Consider the following 26,719-nt stretch of genomic DNA (forward strand, 5'->3'; position numbering starts at 1 on the left):
ACCAAAACTCACTCTGGTGTTACTTCGTCCCAACAGCCCCACTGTCTCGACTAAAGCATCTCTCCACCCCCTGACACGTGCTCTTCAGCCACTCCTTGCATCCCTTCCAGGACCCTGAGCCCCATCTACCTTGCACTAACTTTTTTCGCTCTATCTTCTTACCTTTGGCTCCAAAAAAAAAAAAAGTGCTGCATGTAAGCTTTCTTTCCTTTCATTCCCTGACACCCAGAAAAGGTAGTCTCCACTCATAGCCCCACGTGGAAACCTACATGATCCCTCTCCCAACCTCCCCCATCCTTCTGAAATGCTCCCAGGTCCTCCAATCACCAAATACGATCACTTTCCTTGGCCCACATTCTGCTCGACTCTTCTGAGCCACCTCAGACTCGATGTGATCGAGACTAAACTGACCACCTGGCTCCCTGTCAGCTCCCACCTGCTGACTCCTTCCCCAGTTAGGCCACAACCTCCCAACTGTTACCGCTCCAAAAGAGTTCTCAAGTCCACTTCCTCCCACACGATCACATCTTGGTCACTTGGTTTCTCCCTCTCCGTTACCATGACAGTGTCCTGTCTAGGCTCCATGGACTCCCTGACACAGGCCACCAGTTTCCTGGCCACCCTCCCTGTTGCTGAAATATCTTCCCAGTCCCTTGGCTCTCTAAGAAATAAAACACAAATATTTTAGCCTGACATATAAGCTCTATAGGAACTGACCCTAGGCTTCATTTCTAAGCCTCCTCCTCATCCCCTCTTCCTTCATTTTCTATATTTCTATATTTTTCACATTTTTCTGAACTCTGGGACAGTTCCCAGAACCCAACCTGCATGTTCTCCTCTGCACACCAGAATCAGGCCAGTCCATCTACTTGTATTCAATATTGTCTTTATTTGCTTGTTCAGTCACTAAGTTGTGTACTACTCTTTGTGACCCCATGGACTACAGCACACCAGGCTTCCTTGTCCTTTGTTATCTCCTGGAGTTTGCTCAAATTCATGTCCACTGAGTTGGTGATGTCTTTACTTACTCAAATCTTATTATTTTTTTCAAGACTTGGTAAGGATGCCATTTTGTCCTATTTCTTTAGTTGCAAGTTATTTATCCCTCCTCTGAACCCCTACAATTCAAATATGCTCATCTCTTTCTTGTTTACTCTTATCTCACATTCTCTTACATCATAGAGACCTGTGTATTTCTTTGCCTCACTGTCCCTATTAGATCTCAGGGACAGTGATGATACTAATAACTGTCGTAACAACCAGCACCACAGTGAACTCCTACCACAGTCCAGTTCTGTGCAAAGCATATGATTTCTCCATCTCAGCAACCCACTGGGGGACTGTCTCCATTTCCAGCTGAGATTAAGTAACATGCACAAGGCCAGCATGTAGTAAGTGATGTAACTAGAAACTGAATCGAGGTTTGCTGAGGTCAAAAGCCATGCTCTTAACTACTATAGAGTATTTCTCACTATCTTTACTCGACCAATAACTGCTCAATAAAACATGCTCTTCCTAGGACCTCAGAGGTGCGATGGTTTACTGAGCCAGGTTCCCCAGAGTTGCTGAGGCTGCTCAGTGAACACATACACTTATGTGAGAGAAGAAACAGTTTAGGTTTCCTTAAAGGATATTTTCAAAGATAGAAAAAAGTTTTTATTCCGCAAGATTAAATAGCACATCACATAGAAAATGAGAGGAAAAACATAATTCACCTGTATTAGGTAAATGCCTGATTCTGTCTCCTTCCTTGAAACCACTGATGTCAGTAATGCAATTCATCAAGGCTACCCTGAAAGCCTTCGATAATTTAAACCATGTTTAGAGAGAGCCTCCAAATTTCTAATTTCTGAGGCTCTGACATCAGCCCCAGGAAAGCAGGACAATTTTACTATGTTAATAGAGTCAGAACCAGTGTAAATGTGGGCTCATTGTTTTACCTATGAACACAAAGATAATGTAAAGTGGTGATGGTTGATCTCCATGTGTAAGCGGCTAAGGGCTGTAATCCTCCAAGAGGAATGTCATTATACAGCTCAAATCCCATCACAACAAACACTGTTACAACAGAGATGTCTCTATAACAAAAACTCTTCCAAGCTTTGGCTGACAGCCCATGTACTTCAAGCAATATTTGATGTGAGACCTGAAGTTCACAGTACTGGGAACTGACCTATATTTGCAAAGGTAAGACCTGAATGATTTCAGCTGTGACTTCTAACCCATGATGCCATGAGTTGTAGTGATGTATAATCTCAACCCAGGAGTACAAAAACTAAGGACAAAGACAGAAGCAAAATCAACCCTGTTCTTGAAGGGCAAAATTCCTACCTTTCACTTGGGGAACCCTTAGAGAAAGGACCTCTTACCCAATCCTGAAATAAAGCAGACCAAGGGCTTCCCTGGTGGCTCAAGCAGTAAAGAATCTGCCTGCAAAGCAGGAAACGTGGGTTTGATCCCTGGGTCAGGAATGTGACTGACAGGCTAACACACTTTCACTTTCAAGGCTGGATGCAGCCTCATCTCATTGAGAAGTAAGATGGAGTGGCCCATGAAGACAGATGAACTGGGCTGAAATTTCTACTCTGATGCTTACTAGCTGGGTAAACTAGGCTACATCTCTTAGGTTTTTGTGATGCTCATTTTTCTCATCTGTAAAATGTGACTAGGACCAACTGCTTTCAGGATTCCAGTAAGAATTAAATGAGATAACTATACAAAGCTCTTGGAGAATGAAATGGCAACACCCTCCATTATTCTTGCCTGGAGAACTCCATGGACAGAGAAACCTGGTGGGCTATAGTCCATGGGGTCACAAAGAGTCAGACAGGACTGAGTAACTAACACACACACATACAAAGCTCCTAACATAGAGCCTGGTACACAGCATGGGTTGAAAAAAGAGTAAGTCCTCTTACCAGGTCTCCCTTTCTCTCCAAGACTGTGGGCTGATACAAACTATTTTAATGAAGTCAGTTATAAGACTGAGTGAATGAAATTAAAATATAAAGTCACAAATATAGCCTGGTAAAGATACTGCTCAGAGGAACATGGAGGAAAAGAGAGCAAATAGTATAAGAACTAGGTCAGGCACAGACACTTACTTGACTTAGAGAAAGGTCTTCTTGGCTAAAGTAGAAACGTGTGATCAAAAGCTAAAATGCACGTAACCAGGTGGTGTAACAATAAAGCTTTGATCATTGTGTCAGAAGTCATTTCGAAAAATGCTGAATAAACTGAAATTTTCAAGCACGTTTTCCTAGTCAAGGATGAACTGTGGTTACTGACTCCCAAGCACCGGTTTACTGCTGACAGCCTAGTTTTCTGTGGGGGCTATTCCAGAAGGTGGGAGGGCCCTTCTTAGCTGAGTCCTCAGCTTCAGCCCATTCATTATACTGTCTTTGGACACTGTAAAAATATTAAAACACATTCTAGTCTTTTCCATTTGGGAAATATGTCAGTAAAGAGTTTAGAAATATGATCAATATTAGGGATATGCCCTATTTGTGATATTTTTAACCCTCTTGACTTTGAGATACCTAATTTATATTTTTCAAATTATGGGACAATCAAGTATGTGGTGACAAAATTCTTCTATACATTCTTTTGAAAACACTCTTGGTGTTACACGACAGTTTTTGAGACAGAAAAGGAGAGTCCTATAAACATAATCTGAAGGCATGCCTGTTCACCTTTATAAAATAGATATGATCTAGGGGTTTTACTTTGGCCACCTGATGCAAAGAGCTGACTCATTGGAAAAGACCCTGATGCTGGGAAAGATTGAAGGCAGGAGGTGAAGGGGACAAAAGAAGACAAGATGGTTGGATGGCATCACCCACTCAATGGACATGAGTTTGAGCAAGCTCTGGGAGATGGTGATGAACGGGAAGCCTGGCATGCTGCAGTCCATGGGGTCACAGAGTCAGACATGACTGAACGACTGAACAGCAACAAGGGGTTTCAAAATTTCTCAAACATTTCCAAAAAGTCCTATCAGACCTCAGCATCTACAGGGAACCAGAGATGGCCCAACATTTCTCGGACTCAGAACGTCAGAGTTCCAACAATGACTTAGTAGCCCTTTGCCTTGACAGTAAGAAAGAGGCTCAGAGATGAGAATGAGCTGACGTTCCTGTGTTCAACTAAAGTGTGTGTACAAGCCATACACTGAGCTTACAGGACCTCTTATAAGAGGAAGCAGAGAAAAAAGATAACAAGCCAGACAGAAGTACCGAGGTGCAGGGAAACAGCAACTGTGACGCTCACAAAGAGATGGAGGAGCCCTGGGTAGGAAGACCAGAAGATCCAAAAGAGAGAAACAATTATCGAAGTAAGGTTAAAACATGGACAGAGAACAGATGGTAGCAGCAGAGGAGATACTGTAAATTCATTTCTACACAGAGCTCACAATGGGTGACTCCAATATCCAGAAGCTTCAACCTGGACAGACGTTTCCAGCCTCTATTTAAGAATGGTGCCTCCCTCCCCATCACCCTCATCTTAAAATGGAGGCAATGACAGCCTCCAGATTGCACACGTGAATCTTAGCACTGCTAAGGGCGTAAACCACAAGCATTTCTGAAGGTGCGCTAACTATTTCAGGCCACTAGGGTGCTACTTCCTCTCCCCAAAGGCACACTTCATTTAATGATCTCCATCTAGACCCCAAGAATTAATGTCCCTCCTAGAAGTGTACCCTTTATTCCTTACGCCAGTGCTTATTGCTGTTTATAGGGTACTTCAAGATCCCTACAGGCTACGGAAAAGTGAAATGCAATTGTAATTACATGGGCAGTAACAGAAAAGTGGAGGGGGCGGGGGGGGGGGGTGGCGGGTAGAAAGAGATCCTGAAATGCAAGGCTAAGAAACACTATTCCTCTGGGAGGCCAGCCACTCTGCCCAGAAGAGCCTGCGCTGCCTAGAAAGTGACCTCAGGGAGGAATCACGAGCCTGGAGAGAGGCGCGGCCGCCCCCTGCTCCTCCCTCCCTGCATCTGAGGCCAGCTGGTCCACCTGTCCGGGAGGCAGGCAGGGGCGCTGGGAGGAGCCCGTTGGCCACGGGGCACAGGGGCAGCGGGGCGGGTCTTTCTCACCCTCCTCCCTTCCCGTGAATAACCAGGACCCCCACCCCAACCCCCGCAGGCCTGGACTGCACGCCCCTGACCCGCGCGCGAGCGCCCTGCTGTCTGTACCTTTACTCTGGGGAGGGTTCTGACTCCGGTCCCGGAGGACGTTGATCTGGTAGACGGCTCCGTAAGGCTCAAAAAGTTCTTTCAGCTCCTTTTCTGACCAGGACCGGGGGATCTGTCCGACAAACATCTTAATGGCATCTGGGTCTGGTTGGTCTGAGTGATCCAAAGCGCCGTTCATCTTGTTGGCTGTGCCGTTACTGTCAAAAAGGGAAGCGGGAGCCAGAGTTAGGGCTGCAGGGCGAGGGACAGGAAGACAAAAAATCGGGGGTGGGGTGGGGGCGGGGAGGCGGAAGGAGGAGGAAGAGGAGCACGGGGCAAAGTGCCTAATGAGTCGTGGAAATGTGATGAACTAAAACAAAGCACAGGCACCATTAGGTTGCTCCTCGGCGGCCGCGGCGCGGGCTCTCACTGCAGGCTGCTGTTCGGCACCGCCGCCCGAGCCCGGGGCAGCGCCCCACCGGGTGTCACCCGGGGCGTGGACATCTTGAAACCCGGCTCGGGAGGCAGCTGCAAGTTAAGTGCAGGTCTCGCTCCGCGAGGCTGCCATCAACGCATCCGCAGCGTTATCAGTCTCACACTGGCTCTCATGTGGAAAGAAAGGCAAGGTTGGATTTCTGCTGCCTTTCCCACCACCCCGCCCTCCACCCCTCTTGGAAGGTTTTTGGAAGACAGGAGAGAGGTGGTAATAATAAAGTCACATGAAAAGAAAATGAAACACTTGGCAGTCCGTCAGATGACTAATGCAAGATGCTGGTGATGAATTTGCAGAGCGCGCGAGGCATCCATGTGTGCATCAAATTAGTACGTTGTTGCTGCTCAGAAGAGAAAGTGCTCCAGCAATGCGGCTGGGTGCACCCGATTGGCTACCCACGCTGGAGAAAAGGGCCCTGGCTGGGAGGAGGGCTCCCGTTTAAAAAGCACATTGTTTACGGGACCAGGGCACAAAGGCTTTAATTCAGAGAGGCAAAGGCGATCTCAGAATTGCCTGCTTTGTGATAGGAGGGGGGAAAAAAAAGCAGTCCCAGAAAGTTGAGTTCCCGCTAAAGGACACTGAATATTTCAAATCTTTCACACTCCATAAATTGCTCTCTGTATATCTGACATCCAGATGTTGCACTTGAGTTCTAAACAATCACACGTTTGGGAGAGAAAAGAGTAAGTCTGCCTTTCCTTCTCCCAGCTTCAATAAATATCTGGGGCTGATACAAAGAGCAAAGACCATAAGCTTTTACATATCAATCCTCCTTAATGCTGTTTTCCAAAACCCTCATTTGAAAGAGAGAATGCTTGTTTAGAACCTGCAATTCTAGTCACCAACATGTAAAAGGATGATGAAGGCATTCATATTTGCTTGGATCCCTCCACCATTTAAGCTGCAGTAAATAATAAAGCAAAGCCACATACTCTTTTCATCTCCCCCCTCCCCCAATGCACCCTAAAGCCACCTACTCTGCCAAGTGACAAGGCTGACTGCCCTGAGCAGCACTGATTTGCAGTACTAATCCTCAGTCTGTGAAAACATATAAAATGCACTTAAATTCAGCAAACACAGAACCTACAGAGCCATGTTCATGACTGCTCCCCAACCCCAGCCTCTAGCCCAGGAGGCAGAAAGGTCAAGAAATGGCCACAAGGACTAAAGCTTCACTGAAAATGGTCTCTTCACTGTAGCCTAGGGTAACAGTAAGAAGGTTTTCAAAGATCTTAAGTAGGTTTCTTTATTTCAGTCAAAACCCCTCAGAGCACCTTAAATTTGCTGCAAAACTAGGTTAGTCCTGAGCCCTTGGGGAAAAAAAAAAGACACTGATGGCTAACAAACAACAGCAGTAAAACTTATGGAAAGGAGAAATTCTGAATTCAGTTTAATCCAGAGAGGAAAAAGATGGTAAATACTCTTCAACTAGGTCCTGGCTTCAGTTTCTATTTCTCCTTATGCCCCAATTTACCACTCTATTTTTTTTTTTCTTTAATCCTTGAGATAAACAATCAGACTAACTTGAAAGCACTTTCAGAGCTTTCTCTAATCAACTTTATTGTTATATTAAAAAAAAAATGTTCTACTGAATACAATATTGAGCACAAAACCTTCCTTCAACAATTTAGGTGTAATATAATGCTTGTTTATATTAGAGTTGGAGCGTTTATCTTCTTCCCATGCACCTCGACTGCTTTTCAAATTGCCCTCTGGGAATTCAATAAACACTTTTAACCCCACAGGGCTGACACTGGCAAGGAGGAGGTGGCAGAGCCCCACGCAGAACAGAATGTAGCGCTCACAGCTCGTTGAGAGCTGAGAGTGTGGCAAGACTTATTTCTGGGACAGGAAGGGCCTGTGGTTACCGCTGTTGACAATCAGCTAGAATGAAAAGAGGAAGGCGTTGCCACAGGTCCCAGCTAACAGAGAACGGAAGTTCAGAACATGGGGCTCCTGCATCTCCTCTGAACAGAGTTAACACAACAGACGGACCAGGTGGCAGCACACTGGTCCTTAAACCTCAACTTAGAATTCTAGAGCAAGTGTTCTTTCATGGGTCTCCAAACAAGGGCCCATTTCTACTTTCTCAAAATAAATAAATAAATACACACTCCCTGGGGTGCAAAGGGAGAGACACCGTGAAGAGGGGCTTATGCTTCACCTTTTGGTCTTTATGTTGGGGAGTGTGTATTTAAAATCCCTGCCCCTCAGTCATCCTTCACGGATGCCTTTAGACCTCTTGTGTCCTGATGCCAGCGGGGGTTAGCACTTGGGGTTTGAATCCTGGCACTATCATTTCCTAACTGTGCTGCTCTGGGCCTCAGACTCTTCATCTGTAAGATGGAAACAACAGACTTCACCTCTGTTGAGCCATGTGCTAACTACAGGATGTGGCCCCAAGTTCAAAGTGTCTAATGGGTGTCACCTGTTCCCACCGTTAATCTTTTCTGTGCACTTGTGAAGCACTAGAAATGAGTGACCACCACAAGTCTACTTTTCAATCCAAAGTTTTTCCTAGTGTGGACTCAAACACAGTTCATATCCTAAGTAATAATAATAGGCATCTTTCAGTGAGCAATTCTAGACCAGATACCATGCTAGGTGCTTTACATGTATTATCTAATCCTTTTACCATTTCTATGAGAAATTTTTCAGATGCAGATATCTAAGAAATAATTTCCTTTTCTAAGATTACCAGTTTATACATTGTAGAAGCAGAATTTGAACACAGGCCCAATGGGCTCCAAAGCACAGAGTACTTCTAAACCATCATGTGGCCAAGTATTGTATAAGGTCTGTTTTGGGCTGTGAGTGAACAGCTTGTGGAAAATCTATGAGAAGACAAGGCCAAGAGCAAGACCTACTGGTTCCCTGGAATCACGCTGCCAGATAAAAGGCAGCACTAACACACATATACACACATCTTTCCTCTTTTGGTGTGTGAGAATCCGGGTGCAAAGTATGGAACCTAAGAGTCTATTAAGACTATATTACAACCCATACTTTCTCCATAATCACACAAAGCGTCTCCAACTCCCGAGACTGCCTCCCTTTCTACTCCCACAGGATCTCATGAATGAGCACCTCTCCTCCATATCTGAATCCTTCCCACTACCTGGCCATTTTGCAAACAAATGTTTCAAAGGTTTGCATCAAATGCTAAGAGCATGACTATCCATTAACTAAGTCCAACAATGTCTAGCTGTTACACAAACTCACAGCAAAGGCACATCTTCCTGATCGAAGCATCAGTGGTCCTACCCCATTGATGACCCCTGTGTTGCTGAATCCCATGCCCTGGATCCCGATGGTATGTTATCAGGAGCCTGGGTAAGTTAGTTCTAACACACGAGCTCCTCCTCCTTTGGACTTCCAACTTTCTTCCCGGCTGATATTCATCTCTACAGAAGACTTAACGACTCTTTTGTCCTCATGGGGCTATAAGCGCTGATACTTCTAAGGAAGCCAGAAATCATGTGTGTGACAGTTAAACCTTTCGGGGTACTTGCCAGAGGCCACAGGGAAATCAATTCGATCTACAAAGAAGGGTAATTATGGGAACAGATACCCCAACTCTCACTAAGACTCTCAGTAACACCTTCTATTTATTGCAATCTGATCTCAGACTTAGGAAATTAGACTAGCTCCCTTCCCACCCTCCCTAGCGATCCTCGGCCCCCAGCACAGGGCAGGAATTAGCTTCTAATTCAAAGATTTATTGACAGCCTACTCTTTGCCAAACAGCTTTTCCAGGTACAGGACACAAGAGCACCACAACAGCTCCACAAAGATGAAATTATTATCCTCGATTTGGAAATGAAGCAACTGAGAGTCATAGAGGTAAAGTGACTTTTCCAATGTCACTCTCCTAAGAAGAGGTGTCTGCAGAATCTGAACACAGTACACAGAATCCGGACACAGTAACAAAGGCCAACAGTTACTGCTTAATAGTCTGTGAACTGGGTTTCTTGAGGGTGATGTGTCCTGTGGACTCAGTGGCCGCTGGCAGGCCTGAGACACAAGCCCATACATCTCTGCTACCTACAAACTACGATACTATCCTGGGTGTCAATTCTACTTTTGCTCTTGGCAAAGAGCCACATAAGGTTCCTCCAGGCCAGATGCCACATGGAATCGGACCACAAGTTGGAGGGCACTAAGCCAGCAGGCACTGGTGATATTGATCTCAGAGCCAAGATGAAAATATGATGATGTTGGGGGGAAAAAATGATAGTGCTTACTCTTTGCTTTAAGTGCTGACACTGACCTACTTCCCTACTCTATTTTCGAGTAGAGAGAACTAGATCAACAGAGGATATGCAAAATCTTCTGAGGTTCCTCTAAGTAGCAAAATATTACAGACATTATAATAACTGATTCAATGCATTCTTATTATTGTTATTAACTCTAGGATGCAAGCTTTTATGAAGCCCAGGGAATGCAGGCTTCTTTTTGGAGAATGCAAACAAAATAAATGACAACTTCTATTATTTTATCTTGTTCCTTGGACAGAAACTTTCTGTATTATATCTCCCTTATCTATACAAAAGAAAGAATAACAAACTTACAAAATGGGTATGAGAAATCCCAAGTGGCTATAAATAATTTTATAAAAGTTGAAAAAAGTAAATAAAATGCCACCGTCAGAAAATATACCAACCTGAAAACAACACAGGAAGATGCCTTGCCTTGGAAAAACTTTGGATAAAATTAGCCAATCTCCTTGGTTGTTGTTGCTTAGTCACTGTCATGTCCAGCTCTTTTGCGACCCCATGGACCGCTGCCCACCAAGCTCCTCTGTCCATGGGATTTCCCAGGCAAAAATACTGCAGTGGGTTGCCATTTTCTTCTCCAGGGGATCCTCCCGACCCAGGGATGGAACGCGCATCTCCTGCCTGGCAGGCAGATTCTTAAACACTGAGCCACCTGGGAAGCCCAATCTCCTTGACAGTTACTAACAGTTTTATTACTCCATAGTTTTTTATCCATTTTAATTTTTTTGTTGTTGTTGTTCCTTGGGACTTCCTGTATCAGTGCGGCCAACTGTGTGCCATGATGGGAATGGAGCCCACACAATCCAATATGGTAACCAAGGGTTACATGTGGCTACTGCACACTTGAAGTTACTGCAACTGAAAAACCAAATTTCAAAATTCTACTTTAATGAACTTAAATAAATGTAAATGTAAGTGGTTTATTTTCTAAAGACAAATAGAGAGTTGAGATTCACCAAAACATTTCATCAGGAAGTTGTTTCGGGTAAACAAAATGAGGGGCCATGAATATGACACCAATGCTTGAGTCACCCAGAAGTTATTAAGTCAGTCGGCAGTGGACTGGCCAGCCTGCCTGGGTTCTTGTCTTGGCTCAGCATTAAATTAACAGTGAGATCCCAAGGTAATCGAGTAACCACTCAGTTTCCGTATGTGTACAACAAAGAGACGCCACAGTCCCCATATGGCTCTTTGCTTCTCTGATTCTGCAAGTGGCTGGTGGCTCGGGGCTGCCCCCGGAGCATCCTTTCTCTCAACTTGTGCCAGGTCTGCTTGGCATCCCAACTGCAGGCCCATCCTTGCAGTCAGTGGACAGGCTGCTCCTTTAATGGGCCGAGGGAGCACTTTTTAATATCCTCATACTTAAGTAATAGCCCATGGAGAAATAGGCTTTGTGTGGTGACTGGAGGAAACTGCCCAAGGCTGAGCTGTGTGAGGCACAAGCAGAAGAGCTTGGCAATGGGCCTGGGGCTTCCTGGTGGGGAACGGGACAGCGTGAGACTCAGCCTTCTACACTGTCCCTCTTGCTGTGGCTTACTGTTTAAGAGCAGAATTCTCTTGATGGACTGGCAGCACGGTGCGCGGGGTACATCATCAGTTCTTTCTCATGCCACTCTCTGGGGGAACGTATCAGAGACTGGTCCTGCACTACTAGTGTCGTGACCCTCTGCTCTAAACCTAACCTCTCCCTTTAGGAAGAGGCATCAGCCGTCACCAGCCTCGAGTTCTGCGAACTGCAGCTCCCTTTGAAAACACACCACTTTGGGGTTGCCGTGAAGAACACCTCCATCTTCTCTGACTGCCTTTCAACAGAGCACCTCTGCCAGTGGACCGACACAGCTGCATCTCACTCAGGGAGACGCTGGATGGCTGGAAGATTCTGGTAGACCTAACAAAACTCTCTGGGTATCAGTTTTCTCAGCATCGGACGATGAAACCAAGGCCATTCCCATATTTACCTGGAAGGGTCTGATATCATTTCTCATGTGCAGCTGAAGCTTTGTGAGTTTCCTGTCCACCAATTACAGAACAGGGCCCCACAGTGGCCTCACCAGTAACAGGACGGGGCCCTCAGTCTTGGAGGTGAGACTTCTGCAGACAGGACGGGAGAATTCACAGAAAATCAAATGGATCAAGTAATACCCAGCATCGTTGAAGAAGGCAAAGCCTTTCTCCAAATTGTAAATAAATCAGTTTGTGCTCCTCTGAAGAAAAGTCCAAGTTTCCTACAAGTGTAACCACATGTACAATGTTCACCCCTGGACTTTGACAAAATTTGAAAAGAAACAATTTATTAACAGTGGACAGGACAGCGATTTCATTCACAGGGAAAGCATGCACTTGTGATGGGTGTTCCACTGGACGGCTGGAGTCGGTGCAGGACTGTATGTGGATTCAGCAGGTCTAAAAGCTGTACATTCAATTGCCAGGATGAAGCGCAATCCTGACTGGCAGGAAACCATTCCGGCAGAAAACTGCACAACACAGGCATATGGACTCACCAAGGAAAAGGGAGACCTTACTAGCTTATCTCAACTGGACTGCTGGTAAAAAGCAGAAAGCTGGAAAAGCCCCACAAAGCAGCAAATGTGGCGACATCCAGGGGGTCCCTGGAGTCTGAACACATGACCGCCCTCGCTGGGAAGGCAGTTGGGTATCAGCTCTGGACAGCCCTGGCTCAGGGAGCTCACTGTCCTCAGGGATTTATCAGAAAGAGTTCTGTGGACTGCAGAGCATAAGGGATTTGTACAGGGAAGTTTGTAGATGAACCTTTAGAAATGGCAACAGGGAAATAATCATCACGCATAAGATTTATATCAGGCTTCACCTTTTCCAAGTGCTGCTGGAGCTCACATTAATTAATCCTCCCCCTCCAGGGGTGGGGGTCAATGTTCCAGATAAGCCAACAGAGGCGAGGGAGGGGGTGTGCTGGCTTGGGCTGCACACCCCTTCTGGGTACCCTTCCAGGCTGATTCACCCGCCCATGGCTAAATGCTGACGGAGCCACCTGTGGGCATGGGCAACTGCTTGCAAATGGCCCTTCTGGATGATGGAGAAGACATTGGCTTGGCCCCACATCAATTAAGTGAAACATGAATCATTACGAAATGAAGACAAGAGGTGGGGGACAACTCAACAATGGTCTGAACTTCCCAAAGTGAACACTGATTTTTACCTAAAATGTCTCCCATATTCACATTCTGGCAGCAAATGATGAAAACGGGATGTATTATGTTGAGAGTGACCACACAGAACAGACCTGGTGCCTGGTACCTGTAGCTGGGATTCAGTGACTGTGCTTTCCAAGGCAAATAACTCCTGCTTCCACCACTGGCTACAATATTTCGCCTCGACTGACTTGTGTGAGACAAAGAATGCAATCAGGTCAGGTTTACAACACCCTCCATCCACTGAAGAAATACTGATGGTAGAAGTGGAGGGTTCACCTTGGTGGGATTTTGCCCCTTTCCCCTCCCCTGAGAGTTATTCACACACAAGGCCCTTTTCTTTCCTTTTATTACATAGGTGTTGACATACACAGGTGCCGTGTAGGTCAGGAATGGTGCTGGGTCTAAAGGAGAGAGAATGGAAACGTGTAACTTATGCCTTTAAGCCACCAGTAGCCACTGAGAAGAACCAGCCATATGTATAATACAGAACCAAACCACAGAGCCTGAGGCCCAGAGGAGCGGGTACGTAAGGGTTCATGGTTAGCCAACCACAGGGACTCATCTGGCCATGGGGCCTGGCATTCAGCATTGTGACCACATTCCATCCTCGTGGTCCAGTTTGCCAGGGGAGTCTTCAATAATGAGAGCCACAGGGTGACAAGCTGTACTGTTCCCTGAGTTGGCAATGAGACGGAAAGAAAACCACTGCAGCAAGGAAGCTGGGCCTGGAGAGAACGTGGCTCAGGGTCCCCCCTCCCCTCCCCCTGCATCTGAGACAAGGGACCGGAGCCTGCAGACAGTGTCACACGGACCCACAACCGGATGGCCACCACCTGCTCTGCTGACCCACACCAGGGCGGGGACGGCACAGGGTCCCACCTCTGCTCCAAGGAACTGGGAGCCCGTTCTGTCCATGAGGCCCTTCCAGCGCCACTCTTCACTCTGGCCTAGCTCCTCTGGGCTCACCCCTCCAGCCGGCCTGTCACTCACTATCACTCCCCCTGGGCTCGTCCGTTCAACCCTCCCATCTGACCGTCTCTAGAGACAGTCAGCAGAAGGGCCGGCACTACCTCGAGCTCAGCGCCTCTACAAATAACCTCTTCCCGTCTTCCTTTCGTCCACCTGGGTTTCACATTCAACTTCCCTGTTTTCTTACTGCCTCAATCTGCCCCCTGCCCCACCCCAAATCTGAGACCAGGAATAATGTCTTAGAACACGCATGTGACACAGGGTGACCGCCAGCCCAAGCCTGCCCATTCTCTGACTGTCCAACCTACGGAAACCATCGTTAACGAGCCGCCAGTCAGGCACATGGTGAGACTGTGGGACTGCCGATGACACGGATGTCTTAAGCATTCCCTCAACATACAACCCTGAAGTGACCCGCTATTCAGGCCTTATTCAACGTGCAAAGGATAAAACGGTGAATCAGATCAGGTACAACTGCCTTTATGGAGCTTCTAGTCTAGAGCAGGGCGTAAAACAAGCTAAGTAAATCTTCTAAGCAAGCATTTCAATGGAGAAACGATAAAGCAGGAAAGGGAGATGGAGAGGGGCTGGGTGCCAGACAGCAGCTCTAAATATAAGTGCTCAGAGAAGGCCAGCACAGAGCCCTGCGTTCAGTCTCAGTACAACGGGTATCTTTTGAACAGATCGAACACAGCGAGAAGTCTTAAAAGTTGTCGGCGTTAAGTCACACACTACACAATTCATCACCACAATCATAGAGAACCATGTTACCCCGTCTGGAACTGCTGTCCTGAACCTGGGGGTCACTACACCTATTACCGATGAGTTACGAATCAGGCCTGCTTTCCTCGAAATGACCGCTAGGTGCACTTGTCCCGGTGCAGCCACTGACCTAATTCTGACCACTCTGATGATAAAATCGTTTCAAAACCGTTCAGGGAGCTCTCCGACTCTGGACTAAGGCACAAAGATTTCACTGACCTTTGAGTTTGCCTGGCACTCAGAACTCTATCTGTCCTTCCGTTAAATATTGATCATCTCCATTCATTATTCATTTAACCATTTATCAATGGCAAAATTTAATCTCAGGCTACTCTTTCCTCAATCTGCTTCTGGACTACCTTCCTTGGTCATAAATGATGTGTGATCAAGGAATACAACTTAAGTCCTGAATGCCTGCCTTAGGGATGCAGCCAGCAGTAGAGGCTGGAGGATAAACAGGGAGATCAGCAATGCTGCTTTTCTTTCCATTGATCTGGAAAATCAGAAGCTGATGGTTAATAAGAACTAATTACGTCATACTAATGACTGTAGTTTAGATCAGAATCCATTTGTGTATTTCTGTGCATTTGCCATTTATGAGGTTCAGATGTATTTCTTTTTTTCTGATAATGCCTTCAACTCACATGATTGTGAAATGTCAAAAACAGAATACCAAAAAACACAAACCAACCAACCCCAGGACATCAGGACTTCCCTGGCAGACTTCATGCTTCCAATGCTTGGGTTCGAGCCCTAGCCGGGAAAACTAAGAGCCCACAAGTTGTGTGGCATAAAAAGAAAAGTAAAAGTTTATTTTTTTTTTTAAACAAAGAACATCAGAGCAGTCAAAAACATATTTCACAAAGTTTCCAGCCTGATGCCTGTGCCCCTTAAGCTCTCTGGGGAGCTTCCCAATCCATTCCTCAAAGATTTCCTGTTTTATGTTGGTAGATAGCTGGGCTGACTTACATTCTTCAGGAGTTCCCAAGGACAGCTGCCCAGTAGAATAATTAATCTGCATAATGACTATCCTTGTCTCATCTAAAAGGTCACCTTATGCTCAATAAATTTTCTTTAAGAATGCAAGAAAATATATAATTTATTGTTAAGAAGAATTCCTTCACAAATAAGACAACAAAAAGAACTACTGCCCTCAAGGGTAAGCTTTCAACTCAACTACAAACTCAACTACTGAGCAGACTGACTCCCTCCCCTGGGGGCTCTGGGAAGTTGAGATTTTACTTTCTCATCCTAACAAGGCTGTGAGCATCAGAAGTCAAGATCTGTGGACCACCTAATTTGCGGTCATCACAGGCAGCAACCTATTTTGCTGAGACGCTTTGGCTCTGGAAGGGGTTTAACTTTACATTTTCTGCTCAATTTTTTACCTGCCTTTTTGGCTGGGAGAAGTGAGAATCGTGGGTGGGGACTGAAGCAAAGATGAGGTGTTTCCCTTGTGGGATGTGGTTTCTCCAAAGTAAATTGTTTGTTCCTCATCAAGCAGCCAACTTTAACTGTTTCTCTTTAAGATAATCACAAAACATGATGTTTGAGGTTTGAGAACTGGAAAAGAGGGCCCATATGAGAGAGGGCTGTGACACCATTCATGAGACTAACCATGAGTTTTCTGGCATCTTTCTGTCCCAACATAAGAAAAGGTGATGAGAGGTTTTAGAGGGATCACACTAAATTCCTAGAGAGTGATCCAAAATACTTGCCTCTCTGATAGTCTGCTTAAAACAATGGAAAAAGAACGTTGCCAAGTTTGTGTAATTACTCGAAGACGACCTCCAGAATTGTACGTATGTCAGCTCTTTGCGTACGGCTCCCTATGAGACAAACATGTTGGCATGTCATGCTGCAAAACTCCATTTCAAAAGACAAAGTCCAAATGACATTCTACTTTGCTAGCTTTTAAAACTCTAAATCACATCTAAGATGAAATCAATACCAAGCACCACATTCTGATTTGGAAATCTATAGGTCTTCTCTCTCTCTCTCCACATGTCATAAATTCCATTGATCATCTTAAATCACCAATTAAAATAGGCTTTGACATTTAATTTGCCTTTTTCTTTAAAAAAACAAACCATCAGCTCTAACCTCCTAAACAAATAAGAATAGAAATAGGATTATGTGCAAAATTATAAAAGCTGTTATTCCATGAGGCTGAATATCATCATATCAAAATTCCCCATCGTTGATTTTTTTTAAAGCCATTTCTTCATTTTTTGACACTACATCTGGCACAATGAATACAGATGATCATTTGTTTATATATCTGTCTAACTGCCTTTCCCAAACACAGCCAGATGGAGTCTTTCAGAATCAAATTAATTTCAGATTAATTCACTCTGGACCCACTCCAGTTCCATGACTCCTTGCTTTGAGGCACCAACCAAACTGATGGCAAGTCGTGACCTGAAAAGAGCGCAGGTTCTTCAGTATTGAGGGGGACATATGACCTAAGGCTGTGGTTGCTCCCCTTACCCAGAGAGCAACCCATTTGGGTACTGCAAGTTGCTGAGAGAAGGCCCAGCCAACATTTCAGAGACAAAAGCATCCAGCAAGAATTTCCTCTTCGATTTCAAAGAGGAACACGGTCAGTTTTATATCCATTATTTGTAATACCTCAGGAGGATGCCAGTCAAAATGAGCGACCTAATTACTAACACGAGAACCAGGGAGGTCACAGTAGAACTTGCCATCTAGTCATAGCCAGGGTGGACACGGGACGCAGGAGTGAATTCTCAATGCCCCTGAGCGCAGAATCTCAATCTTGAGCTGTAGGAAGGAACCATCAACAGACGTAACCAGGCTCTGCTCCCTGTCAATCTCGGCGGATGCCTTTATTATCACACTTGTTTCAATTGCAATTTGGGTTTCCATGGAGACACAACAGTTAGCTCCAGAAAATTATAAGATAAATGTCAGGCGGTGATAACGGTGTTAATGAAGCTTCGGTGACGAGCAGCTCAGCGCTTCAAATAATAAGCTTATTTCTATTAGCATATGTATAACCTGTCAGAAAACCTGGGAAAGAATATTAAAAATTAAATATCGATCTATCTAAAGAGAGAGTGGGGAGAGACCTCTCTGGAGTGGCTTAAGTTTGGTGGGTCAAGTTGAACAAAAATAAAAAAGATAAAGTAAGCACTGCTTTTTGGGGAAAATGAGGTACCAGTCACAGCCCGCAATGATGCTTTAGCTGACGTTCAAAAATACCTTATTTCATCCAGCAGAGGAGAGAATTTCTTCTTATAATATGGTTAAAGCAATCCCTTTTGTTTCTGGAAGCTAACAGCTCAACTCACTAAGTCTGACTGTGAAAGACATGGGCTCCAGAGATATAAATGCTGCATCCAACCTCACGGTGACCGGACAGAAGGCAGGCCTCCCGTCCCCAACTCTAGGCTGCTAAAAAGCTGTAACTGGATTACTAGAATTCAGGATTCAGAACCATCCTTGACTAGTCTACAGCCAATCATGTACCACCTGAAATTTTACAAGGGAGTATGTCAGATTAAAAAAAAAAAAAAGGACAACCGTGGATTTCTGTAAATTGGATGCATTCTGAAAACAAGCTGATCCAGTGAAATGGCACACAGCGGCACAGTTAAGGTTAAGATTCTAATGGCAGAAAGCCAACCGGAACTAAAGAGCCTCTCAATGAGGGTGAAAGAGGAGAGTGAAAAAGCTGGCTTAAAACTTAACATGAAGAAAACTAAGATCATGACATCTGATCCCATTACTTCATAGGTAGTAAAATAGGGAAACAGTGACAGATGTTCTTTTCTAGGGCTCCAAAATCAACTGCAGATAATGACTGCAGCCATGAAATGAAAAGACACTTGCTCCCTGGAAGGAAAGCTATGACAAGCCTACAAAGTGCATTAAAAAGCAGAGACATCACTTTGTCAACAAAGGTCCATATAGTCAAAGCTATGGTTTTCCCAGTAGTCATGTACAGAGGTGAGAGTGGACCATAAAGAAGGCTGGGTGCCGAAGAATTGATGCTTTCGTACTGTGATGTTGGAGAAGACTCTTGAGAGTCTCTTGGACTGCAAAGAGATCAAACCAGTCATTCCTAAAGGAAGTCAAACCTGAATATTCACTGGAAGGACTGATGCTGAGGCTTCAATACTTTGGCCACCTGATGTGAAGAGTCAACACATTGGAAAAGACCCTGATGCTGGGAAAGATTGAGGGAAGAAGGAAAAGGGGGTGACAGAGGATGAGATGGTTGAATGGCATCACCAACTCAATGGACATGAATCTCAGCAAAGTCCGGAAGACAGTGAAGGACAGAGAAATCTGGCATGCTGCAGTCCACGGGGTCACAAAGAGCTGGACACGACTTAGTGACTGAACAACCACTACCATGAAAAAAAATGGAAAGAAAAATACATTTCCTTTTATTTGCAAAAGATGATTTAAGAATGGAACAAAAGTTTTATGTCTTCTTCATGGACATCCTTAAAGACCTTGAAAAGTTAAAAGGTTGACAATTTTGCAAATCAAAGTCTTTACAGGAAGACATGAGGAAGACCTGCACTATACATACTTCTTCACAGTTCACACTCTCTGAATGATCCCTGCCACAGCACCCACTATTACTCCTTCCACCATACCTTCTCTTCACTTATTTAGCCACTATTTATTGAGTGCCAGGCACTGTGCTCAGTATACAGTGATGAGTAAGACAGTCTCTGCCTTCACATTTCTCACTATTTAGTAGCTCGTACAACCGAATACCCAAGGTCTTCTCCCACGCCCTGCACCCCTAAGGTCTTGAATAAAGTGTCACGATGCTCTTTTCTGTCCAAACTTTGGTCCTTTTTGAAGCTGACTACATAACCATGCTTTTCTGGGGCAAGGCAATTCTTTCTGCTACACCTCTGCACGAGGAACAGCTGGCTGCTCAAATCCTCTTCTACACATCCTGTCTTTGGATTGTTGCTGTTGTTCAGTTGCTAAGTTGTGTCCAACTCTTCGCGACCCCATGGACTGCAGGATGTCAGGCTTCCCTGTCCTTCACTGTCTCCCAGAGTTTGCTCAAATTCATGTCCGTTGAGCCAGTGATGCCATCCAACCATCTCCTCCTCTGTCGTCCCCTTCTCCTCCTGCCTTCAATCTTTCCCAGCATCAGGGTCTTTTTGCAATGAGTCGGCTCTTCGTATTACATGGCGAAAGTATTGTCTGGATTACTATAACAAAAATACCACAAACTGAATGGTTTATAAAATAAGAGATGCTTTTTTTTCACAGCTCTGGAAGTCCAAGACCAAAGTACTGGCAGATTCGGAGTCTGAGAGCCAGCTTTCTAGTTCCTAGATGGCCAACTTCTCCCAGTGTCCCTACCTGGAGAAAGGGGCCAGGGAGCTCCCTGGGGGTCTCTCCTATAAAGGCACTAGTCTCATCATGGGGGATCCACCCTCAGGATCTCATCACCCCCAAAGGCCACACCTACTTTTTAATATCATCATTCTGGGCCACAGGTTTCAATGCATGAATTTTGGGGAAGAAACATTCAGCACATAGCACACTCCTTAAGCACTCAAAACTCCTCTCCCTCCCCCGGCTCCACTCTTCAGGAGGAAAGTTAATGGGGTCAAACCCAAGCTCAAGGCTTTTCCTGGACCATGGTGCTAGGGTAGCAACTTTCAGTGCAGCTTTTGAAGAATCTACAAGTTCTTGCTTCCCCAAAAAAGGTTTCTTTTTTCTCTTTGGAAAGCTCTCTCGTAACTCCATATGGCTGGTGCCAAATGCACCAGGGCTGCCTCCCACTGTAAGGGGTGGGCGCCTCTCCCATCTCTGCAAGGTCCAGCGAGGCAGAGCCACAAATGGCCCAAGCCAGACGCTCTGGTTTGGTGGAGAGAGTCGACACTGATTTCCCTAAGAGCCTTCTTCCCTGACTGAATTCATCGTGAGGACGTGAAGAACCAGGGATTCCAATTAGGGTCTGGTCCAGAAGAAACAGCCTCAGGCCTCCTTTTGGTGAAGGCTTTAGCTCACGAGGCACTAAGATCTTCCAGCTCTCCTGCAGCCAAGCTGGTTCTCGGAGCCAGGGTTCCCACACGATGGCTCATGGCCATACACTGTCCCCTGGGCATACAGAACGGAAATCTGCAGGAACAGTAAGCCTGATAGAGGATTCCAGAGCCCGAAAGCCTCTCGACCTCACTCCACTGCAAGGAATTAGTGCATCCTTACCTCAAGGCACAATAATGCAAAGCGAGCCAAAAACTATCAACTACAACAGCAGAAGTCTATAATATACGATGAACGCTCATTCTCCTGGTTTATTTTCCTGCTATCCCACCCATGCGAAAGATATGAAAGGAAAAAACCATTCAAGAGCACGCAATGCCCAAGACACTAGCAATAGGATACTGTAACAAGCCAAAGCAGAGTCATGAGGTTTACATTTAATAACTCAATGTGGATCCTGGGACTTGAGATTGAAACGTTTTGGTTGTAAATCAAGCACAATACTATGTTACTAAGAACTGGGTGAAGAAACATCTGTGGTCATGGAAACAGAAATTACAAACAGCATGCTTTTTCCTCATCAGTTAAAATATTCTCATTCTGTTAGGGTTCATGATTAGGGCTCCTCATTTACTCTTTCCATTGTTAAAACTTTTCAACACTTCACATCGCTCTTGCAAAGTCCTGGGGAGTCAGAGAAGTTGAAAAGTCACCTGCAATGGACATGACTTTGAGCAAGCTCTGGGAGATGGTGAAGGACAGGGAAGCCTGGTGTCCTGTAGTCCATGGGGTTGCAAAGAGTCGGACATGACTGAGTGACTGAACAACAACAATGATTACTGTGGGTATTTTTTAATTGCTGAAATAATTACTGTTATCTTTAATAACAACAATGTGAGGCATATTACAATAGTTCTTCAATTTTAAAATGACAGCTCTAAACTGGGCCAACCAAAATTACAATCATAATTTCCCGGAATTGACAATATTTGCTAAATAGACTCCTTGAGGAGGAGGAGGTTATACATGCGGGAAATGAATAGGAGATGATAATTAGAGTATGGCACAGCTTTAAAAGTGACTTCAAAATTGAAAATCGAAAACAAATCGCTACGGAGCTTTTTGTTTTGATTTCTTCTTCTTGCTGAATGTTAACAGGTTTGACTACATTTTGGCAGCTCAGCTTTAACTGATCTGAAGCTGACCATGATTGGAAAGGTGTTACAAGTATCTTTTAGATTCTAGGGTTGTATTTTTTTTTTTTAATAGACAATGGCGTAAGGGCAATCAAATCCAATAAACTGAAGAGGAATTCCCGTATCAATGGAGTCATTAAAATACAACCATGAAAGAAGCCTTTCCAACAATGCAGAATGGACAGTAAGTTCCTCTAGGACGTGGGTGGACAGGGTTCATGTTCATATGACAATGGACACAGTGACTATGTGTCCTACGCATGGAGTTAGGGCCTGGGCCCCAGCAGGTGACCACTACGGAAGGCGTGATCCCTAGGACCCTGCTTTCAGCTCCATGCTCACCATAAAAACCATGATCTGTTGGTTGGTTTGTTTGTTGAAGATGGATTGAGGGAAAGCACAACTATTTGGAAAGATCTGTATCTTATGTTAGTGAAACTGACAATAAAACAGAAACACTATGGATACTGAAACCCCAAAACACATCAAGTGCAAAAAGATACAGAAACATGAAAAACCACCACCCAAACAACTCTGTAAACAATTTCAGCTCTCCTCCCTGAATCATATGGTATCAATTCTGGAAACCACATTTCCCCTGGGAAATAGAACTATATAAGGTTTTGTGTGTCCATAATATTATGAATATATTGAATGGCAGAAAGGCAATCACAGTTTTGGAAATCAGCTGACCAGACAGTATACACCTGAGTGAATAAATACCTTAGGATGGAGGATATTCACACGGTGGTGGTGGTGGGGGTGGTGGGGCGGGGAGCCAAGATGATGAGGAAAGGCCCTAACTACGTACCTACAACTCTACATATGATCTGACATCGGCCTGTTTTTGAGGCTTCCACACTGAGGTTTCATCAGCAACCCCAAGCATCATGAAGTCAGTGGACAGCTTGGCAACATTCCACCTCTGCACACAAGGACTGTGAGTACAGGGCATGGAAAGAGCCAGGAATAACAGGAATGCCAGAGGTGTCCCGAAGCTGCATTCAGAAAGTGCAAAGCCTCCGTGTTCATTTCACACCGTATCTGGAAATCCCACCTCCTCTGGCCATCGGGCTCACCTTCCTGTGTAACGTGTTATAGAAAGGACTTGTTCAGGGGGATTTTCACCTAGATGCTCTAAAACCTCAAGATCTGTGGGTTCAGCTGTGTGGGAAAGTCAAACAGTACCAGCTGATGAAGCTGATTCAGGGCATCTCCTGAATATGCAGGTTAATAATTTAGATGTGGGTGGGAGGCACTGGAAATGAGTAGAAGATTCCCTCTGGTCAATGGGTCACTCGAGATAAATGGGGTCCAGGTAGGGGTCAGCTCACCTGTGAACCTAGGATGATGAGATTTACCGGGTCAGTTTTTAATTCACTAACTGGTCATTATTGACAGGGTACTAGAGCTGTTTAGGGGGTTGTTTTTAAGACAACAATCGCTAACAATGAGGGCAACTGGCTTCACTGGCTGAAGGGAGAAAATGCCTTTTTTCCTCTTCTTAATTAACAATAACATTCAAAACCCTGACAGAGAATAATGGTGAAATACATTATGGAATCACTTATGTATGAAACCATACATTATTAAAACTACTCTAAATGGGTCCTTAATTTGAATAAAGATGGCCATTTTAAGAAGCCAAGCATCTCAGAAATGAGAAAGGACACAACATTATTCTGACCCAAGATATCAAAGGTGTATTGTTTTGCCTATGGGACAAGTATGAACCATCCTTGACTCTTATTAAGATCCACACAGGTCTCTTCTGCTGAGTCTCGGCTTTAATTATTCACAGCCCTATATTCCAGTTGGTTAAAGACCGGACAAAGCAGCAGATAGGGCAAAATTCACCTTTAAAATTTATACTTTGCCTATTCTAACCAGTCAGCAAAAGCCACTCCATCTGTTCTATGCTGTGTACATGAGTTTCAGGACTACCTTTGGCAAAATCTGAATAAAGCATCGGCTCTCTTAGTTACTAAAAATATCGACTTGGGGATGGTGGGAATACCTTTCACTGTTAGTTTTAATACACGGGATCACAGTGCACACTTAGGAAAAGCACAGAGCCCCTCAATAAACCAAACACCAGTTCCAGGCTCAATCCTACTTAATTTATGCATAAACAAGAACAGGTGTTTTTCTGGCAGCTCTGGTGGTGCTAAGCTCTTGTCCCCCTTTAATGTAAAACTCATCTGAATCTAACATCTGCATACTATTTCGGACAACGTCAGGCCCATCGTCCTTCTGATGTGTGACTCTAGCAACCTCTTGGTTGCAAATACAACCACCTCCCCAGCTGGAGGAAGGATACCTCCCCACTTGTGATACCTGGACATGGTTCTGCACGGCAGTTTGACACACTGTGGTCACATGTTCAAAACAATTTTTTTTCAAGTGATGCAGAATGAACTCTCCATTCTCCACCTTGGAGACAAGGACAATTACAGCAGTTTCCTCCTAATAAAACCAGCAAACAGTGATTATATATGTTTCTATAACTTAAGAGTCTACACTCTTAAGAGAAGTGCAAGAGAAAAGCACTCACTCGCATCTCTTGCCATGTGGTTACAAAACACTGAGCTCAATTGTTCTAACAGGCTCACCCTACTTAATTAACAAAGACATCCTGGTTTGTATGCGCAGGGGCCACGCTCAAAAAAAGGCTTATGAGGACAAGTTCTGCACAAGCATTTTATTTTTTAATGACTACAGAAGCTCTTGGGGCCCATCATATTAAAAGTAACAAAAAAGGAGGGAAGTGGAACTGGTTCTTAATTACTTTTAACTCTGAAGCTAGGGGCTTCCCTGGTGGCCCAGTGGTAAAGAATCTGCCTGCAATGCAGGAGACCTGGGTTTGATCACTGGCTGGGAAGATCCCCTGGAGGAGGGAATGACTACTCACTCCAATGTTCTTGCCTGGGAAATCCCACGGACAGAGGAGCGTAACGGGCTACAGTCCACGGGATCACAAAGAGTCAGACACGACTGAGCGACTCTTTCTCTTCTGAAGTTAACAATCTCCAAATGAGAGCTTCTTAAACATCCAGCAACCAACGAAACTGCGACCTTTCTGACTTGGACAGACACTAGTTTTCTGTCGGGCCCACTGCTGCCAGCACCATGATGATAAGAGCTGGAAGACCAGAGCAAACGAGAAGTCGCGATTCCTCTCCCTGAGGTTTCATCCTTCACAAAGGCAAGAACCTCAAAGTCCCAGCTCTAGTTTCACTTGACTCCATCACCACCTGTTCCTTCCTGTGTTACCATCCTACAGTCTCTCTGTCTTTAAGTGATTACCTTGGTGTATGTAAGGAATCTGCAGGTGGGGGATGAAAGGATGAAGTGATGGATAGGGGGAGGGATGGGATAAACAACTGGAATACAATAATCTGTCTCTTAGTTCTTGTGCGTGCATGTTCAGTCATGTCTGACTCTTTGAGACCCCATGGACTATAGCCCACCAGGCTCCTCTGTCCATGGGATTCTCCAGGCAAGCATACTGGAGTGGGTTGCCATGCCTTCCTCCAGGGGACCTTCCTGACCCAGGGACTGAACCTGTGTCTTCTTCATCTCCTGCACTGGCAGGCAGATTCTTTATCACTGAACCATCTGGGAAGCCTCTTAATTCAGGTGCTGGAGTCTAATGACTCCCAGTAAATTTATTAAGGCGCCATTCAATCCTAAATACCACTTTGCAAAGCTACATTTACCATTTTGGGTCCACCTTTTTCCTTCAAATAAACACCTTCAGTCTAGTTTCTGACTTCACGCGTCATGGCCTTTGGCTGGCTGCTGAACTGCCTTATTTTTTTCACTTAAGCCATGTCAGGGAAATCAGGACAAGGTAACACGGGGTCGCGGCTGTGGATTGTGAGAGAGAGAGACGAGCTACCTATTGACACAGAGAATCAGGTGCCTCTGGCCTCAGGAGGAAAGAATCCTGAAAAGACCTCTTCAGTGACAGGAAAGATTCCATCATTCAGGAACGTGAAGAGCAACAACCCTGAGACACAGCATGTGAGCACATGGCCGGCAGGGAATCGCGGAATGTGGTTCACAGAGCCAGACGTTCTCCTCCACTTCACTCTGTGTACCTTCCCTCGGCCAGCTAAGGAGATGCACTCGTGGCCTGGGAGATACACAGGTCACACAGGGATAATAAAATGGAAAGGGAACACAAACTAAGCTTTTTGCTTAGATTGTAATAAAAATGTTTCCTCCCTATGAATGCACGGAAAACACAACTTAATAAGGCACTGTTATCTGAACCACTCATTCACTCACAATTGATCGTTTTACTGAGTGCCTTTAAAATACTACAAAACACCTCTAGGAAGTAAACGCAGTGGGAAAGACGGAGGGTTTAGTGCGAGGCAGATTCAAGTTCAAGTCCCAGCTCTACAGCCTTCCTGTTACGTGATCCTGGGTAAGTCATCCAAGTCCCAAGCCCTTCAGCTGGAGAAGGAACACAACGAGGCCTATCCTTGTGCTGCTGTGAGGATTAAATGCACGGTTTTGAATGTTAAACTGCACATGCAAAGAATGGAAGTGTTTTCCCATGGTTCTTTAATTTTTAAGTAATATCTGAGAAGTGGGAAAGTGCTTAAATAAGGAATAACTGTTTCTCATACAAGGTGGTGCTGGTTCTTCAGTCACTAAGTTGTATCTGACTTTTTGTG

The 26,719-nt window shown here is 45.0% G+C and overlaps 1 protein-coding gene across 10 annotated transcripts in view; it reads right to left on the reverse strand.

Annotated features, from left to right (window-relative positions):
* CELF2 (CUGBP Elav-like family member 2) overlaps nt 1-26,719 on the reverse strand; it is a 671,895-nt gene that overhangs the window by 162,167 nt on the left and 483,009 nt on the right. For 9 of the 10 annotated variants that reach the window (XM_070800750.1, XM_070800744.1, XM_070800748.1 and 6 more), the window contains one exon: nt 5,195-5,391. In XM_070800750.1, the coding sequence (XP_070656851.1) occupies nt 5,195-5,372 (178 nt within the window). In that variant the 5' untranslated portion in view covers nt 5,373-5,391. Of the gene's footprint in view, nt 1-5,194; nt 5,392-5,563; nt 5,760-26,719 lie in introns of those variants that run through there. The other variant, XM_070800751.1, reaches the window with a different exon arrangement.

Source organism: Bos indicus, chromosome 13, assembly GCF_029378745.1.
Source record: "Bos indicus isolate NIAB-ARS_2022 breed Sahiwal x Tharparkar chromosome 13, NIAB-ARS_B.indTharparkar_mat_pri_1.0, whole genome shotgun sequence".
In the NCBI taxonomy this organism is placed as follows: Eukaryota; Metazoa; Chordata; class Mammalia; order Artiodactyla; family Bovidae; genus Bos; species Bos indicus.